This window comes from Gekko japonicus, unplaced genomic scaffold (assembly GCF_001447785.1).
Source record: "Gekko japonicus isolate JY-2015 unplaced genomic scaffold, Gekko_japonicus_V1.1 scaffold964, whole genome shotgun sequence".
NCBI classification, from domain to species: Eukaryota; Metazoa; Chordata; class Lepidosauria; order Squamata; family Gekkonidae; genus Gekko; species Gekko japonicus.
Genome location: NW_015164214.1, coordinates 658,093 through 662,558, shown reverse-complemented (window position 1 = coordinate 662,558; position 4,466 = coordinate 658,093). Strand labels below are relative to the sequence as shown.

Genomic DNA, 4,466 nt, shown 5'->3' with positions numbered 1-4,466 from the left:
TTCATACCAGCCACTGCTTTCATCTGAAACCAGAGGGGTATACAATTAAATCTCACTTTCCTTAACACAAACTGAAAGAGGATGGTGATCTGTGTTAATACAGGTATTTTGGAACTTAGTGGCACTATTTTATTTCCATCTTCCTCAACAGGTTTTAAAATTACACTTAGTCATCTTCTAGCACAATCAATGACAAATTGTACACAATTTCCATTTTGATATTTTGTTGATGAAGGGTTTGTGTATTTGTTTACTCATTTACACCCAGGCTTGCTGCCCAATGGATACCCAAAGTGGCTTACATCATTCTCCTCCATTTTATCCTTACAACCACTCTGTGAGGTTGGGCTAAGAATGTGTGACTGGCCCAAGGTCATCCAGCCAGCTTCCACTGCAGAGTGGGGATTTGAACCTGGGTCCCCTAGATCTTAGCCCAACAATCTAACCATTACACCACACTGGTTTTCTCTAGGTCTGAATTAATTGGCAGATGTGTTGGTTTCAGGGAGTGTATTACAGCACACTGGAGTGCAACAGATCAGTGACTGTGCAAGGTTTCGTCTTCATGGCTGGAAAATTAAAAGGGCCCAGCATGAGAGGGGGCCAGGAATATACAGAGCCTAATCTAATGCAAGAACCCATATTTAGAGAACTTTTACATTTATGGTTAAATTCATGCTGCATGATTGCAGAAAATAATTTTTGTTACAATCGTCTTTTAGCCAATTCTCCATTAGCACTTTCCCCCTCTGTCCCTTCCTTACATTTTTATGAACCCACCTTAAGTCTCCATTTTCTCCCTCTATCCTGTGCTACAGGATCTCACATATTTTACTCTGTACTCCACACAGCATTCTCCTCTTCCCTGCATCCTGTTACTTTTTCTCTGTCATCATTTCACAGGCCTTTCTGCAGATCCAGTCTTCAGTGCCCTTTCCCCATTTTCTCTCTCATCCTTTTTTCTGGCTCAGTTTGAGTCTGCTCCCACCCTCGAAGTTCAGTGACAGAAGAACACAAGGCTTCCAAGTTTCCTAGCACAGCATATACTGACAGGGTCTCAGACACAGATGAGCTGTGCAGCGTGACTGACTGCCTACATCAAGAGATAAAACTGGCACCAATTTCACCATGTACTTCAAAACCCACAAAGATAAGGAGTGGATTTGGATGTAATGAAGCAGGTATTCCCCCACACCTGTGCTGGCCTTCACTGAGCCTAGGGTGCCCTCTATAAAGGCTGGCAAAGGGCCACAAACAAACAGCGGGAAGCTGGGATTTTTCCAGTGGGCTGCAACTGGACCACATTACACAGGCATAGCCTAATGCATGATGAGTGGGATGAAATGGAAAAAAGAGAAGTTGAGCCATACCACAAAAGGACCTTTCTATATTAGATCTGCCTCCTTACTTGCAAATTGAACCTGCACTCTAAGAAATATATATAATATTCCTGGCTGGATATTTCCCCCAGAGGACTGCTGTTTTGCAGATGATTATGCACACAAACACAAAAATTATTTTGCAGAGTTTATATGTATTCATTCCTTGTTTGGCTCTTCAAAGATGTGTATATTTTTATATCCATCTGAATGTTCATCAATGTGTGTTTTATACTAAGGAAAAGAAGCAGAACTGCACATACATGAATGAATCCAGCGTATTTTTTGTCTATCTCCACCAGCTGCTGGTCAGCTTTGTTCCTCATAGAAGGCTCTGGATCTGTGCCCATAGCTATCAAATATGGCACACACTGAAAAAAGAGACAGAAATATTATTGTAAGATCCCCACATGTTCCTGCGCACATCAGTATTTTTCCTCCCTTGACTGACAAGCTACAAGCATTCATTATAAGCCTGCAGGACATGCAAAAGAAGTCCACAGGAGGCAAGATGGAACACCAAAGAACTACAGGGTGAAGGCCTTGTAATTTAATACTTGATTTCCAACAGCAACTATAAAAAAGATAATTTAAGGAGGCCATTCAGTAAATTAAATAATGACACCATGACAATTGTGCTGAAATTCAGGCAAAAGTTATACAACAAATTTGTTGCTATGTGTTAGCAGCCAAAGCTTTTGAAGCTGAGCACAAAAAGTTAGTTTTACTACCTACTGGGCTGAAAGCCACCAGCCCATTTACTCTGACATGCTTGTATTAAAGTGAACCAGATAACTCTAAGTAGATAATACACTATTACCTTGAGAGCTTAGCACTTCATATAAACACATCAGTCCCTACTATATTTTCTCAAGTTAGGTAACGTATGGTAACCAGGGCCAAATTTTCAGAACCTTGTATTGCATGCATTTATTCATACCCCAAAATGTATGCAACACAAGGTTCTGAAATGGATTTCTTTACTTATAACTGCAGGTCTGCCAATGATAGTGATACAAAGGTAACAGAAGCAGAATTCCATGCAAACAGAACCTCATGATAAAAAATGGAATTATCCAACAATACTACCAAAAGAATTTGATATATTGTTCCATGTGGCAGGTGAAAGAAAGAAAGATGCTTGCCAGCCATTTGTGTTTCACAAGCAATTAGCTTTCTCCACAGGGTTTGGGACTTGGAAGTATCGCCACTGGCATTCTGATTCACTTCTGCCACCCTATATGTGATGTCCTAACAGGCCCTGGGTTCAATTTCAATTTATTTCTACAGTCCTTAGACCAGTCATAGGCCCTGAGTTAAATCTGAACTCTTATTCAAAACGTTTCTTGTCTATTGGAAGGGAGGTATATACAACAGAGATATATTTATCAAATAAATATAAGAACTGATTTAAGGCAAAATGAACCTGGTCTGTCCAATTTTAGAGCCCAGGGGCACCTTTAAAACCAACGAAGGTTCATTCAAGGTAAGAGCTTTCGTGTGCATACACACTTTTTCAAATACACTGGAATGTAACTTCCATTCCAGTGTATTTGAAAAAGTGTGTATACTGGAATAAAGCTTTGTTGGTCTTAAAGGTGCCACCGGACTCTAAATGTGTTCTACTACTTCAGACCAACACGACTGCCCACCTGGCACTGATCTGTCCAGCCCACTTTCACCTACTCTGACTAGCAGTGGCTTTCCCTCCCTTTCTATAATTTGAACTTTTATTTTACTGGAATATGCATAGCAATTAGAATAATTAAGTCTGCTGGTGGTCACAGACCATGTTACAAGAAATGGGAGAACAACTGCAAATAGGGTTGCCAAGTCAGAAACTTACCGCAGCGGGGGACTCCTGGCTGTCGTCTGGAGCGCGCGCGCACACCGCATCCACGTCACCCGGAAGTGACGTGGGTACACCAGGCACGCTGGGGGCGGGGCCAGGACCATCCAAGGGAAAACCATAGAGTTTTCCCTCGGATGACCGTGGCCCCGCCCCCAGCGTACCCGCGTCACTTCCGGGTGACGTGCATGTGGGGGTGGAGTTTCCCCTGGGGCCCGATCTGCCGGCGGCAGGAAACGGGACTCTGGGGCAGGGGTTTCCCCACCCCCCGGGGGGACTTGGCAAGCCTAACTACAAACAAGGAACAGCTGTAATCACTTTTAAAGGTAAGGTGAATATAATTCACAGAGACCAAAGCCAATGACTGTTGGGGTAAGAGTCTCTACGGGATAAAGATTTCAGTCAAATGGTTTACCAAGATATTCTTTCCCAAGGTTACACTAAAGGCTTAAAAAAAATATTAGACACTTGGCATAGATGCATCATTCTGCTAAACCACTATGATAACTTTGCTGAACATCCTGAGAAGCCTCAAAACGTGACATAAAAATACAACCAAATACAACCAAAAAGCATATATGTGTTATTGCGTACCTGAACTGGATGGATAAGACCCTGGTTTAGCGTCAGTGCAATAACATTGAGAGCAAAGTGACGTACGCTGGACTGCGTGTGAAAGAAAGCCTCAAGGACCTGTTTGAGATAAAGCTGCATGATTGAGCTACTCATCCCTGAGGAAATATCACCCATCTCTTTCAGATCTTCCTGCTTTGCCATCTTTTTCCCTATAAAAGACAGGAACCAAACAATATCATTTATCAACACTTTATCACATTATCTATTTCTATTGTATTTTTGTATTATATTGAATATGTATACCTAAAGTTAGGGATGGACAAATGGAAGTGCTTGAAATATATGTAAATACCTTCCTGCCCATGTGTCTGACCCAGATTTATGCATGTACAAGCAGATGACTTGCGGGAATATCTCATTTCCCCCTCCCTCACTATTTCTTCTTTCTCTTCTCTGAAAGCATGCACACCATCTCCCTTTTCCCTTCTTCTTTTTCTCCTTTCCACCAACCAGCTTACCTACCTTTATCTGCCTGTCTTCAGCTTTCCCTCCTTCCCTCCCCCTGGCAGACCCTACCTGGGAGAACTATGGTCCAGGTACACCTTGCTGGCTACTGGACTACAGCCCAAGTGCACAGTGAGCAACCCACAAGGATTTGCAGA

The 4,466-nt window shown here is 42.4% G+C and overlaps 1 protein-coding gene across 1 annotated transcript in view; it reads right to left on the bottom strand.

Annotated features, from left to right (window-relative positions):
* NIPBL (Nipped-B homolog (Drosophila)) overlaps positions 1 to 4,466 on the bottom strand; it is a 180,294-nt gene that overhangs the window by 7,696 nt on the left and 168,132 nt on the right. Inside the window, exons 40-41 of the mRNA XM_015408480.1 lie at positions 3,823 to 4,013; positions 1,541 to 1,750 (exon numbers count right to left, since the gene is read on the bottom strand). Coding sequence (XP_015263966.1) covers positions 1,541 to 1,750; positions 3,823 to 4,013 — 401 coding nt within the window. The remainder of the gene's footprint in view (positions 1 to 1,540; positions 1,751 to 3,822; positions 4,014 to 4,466) is intronic.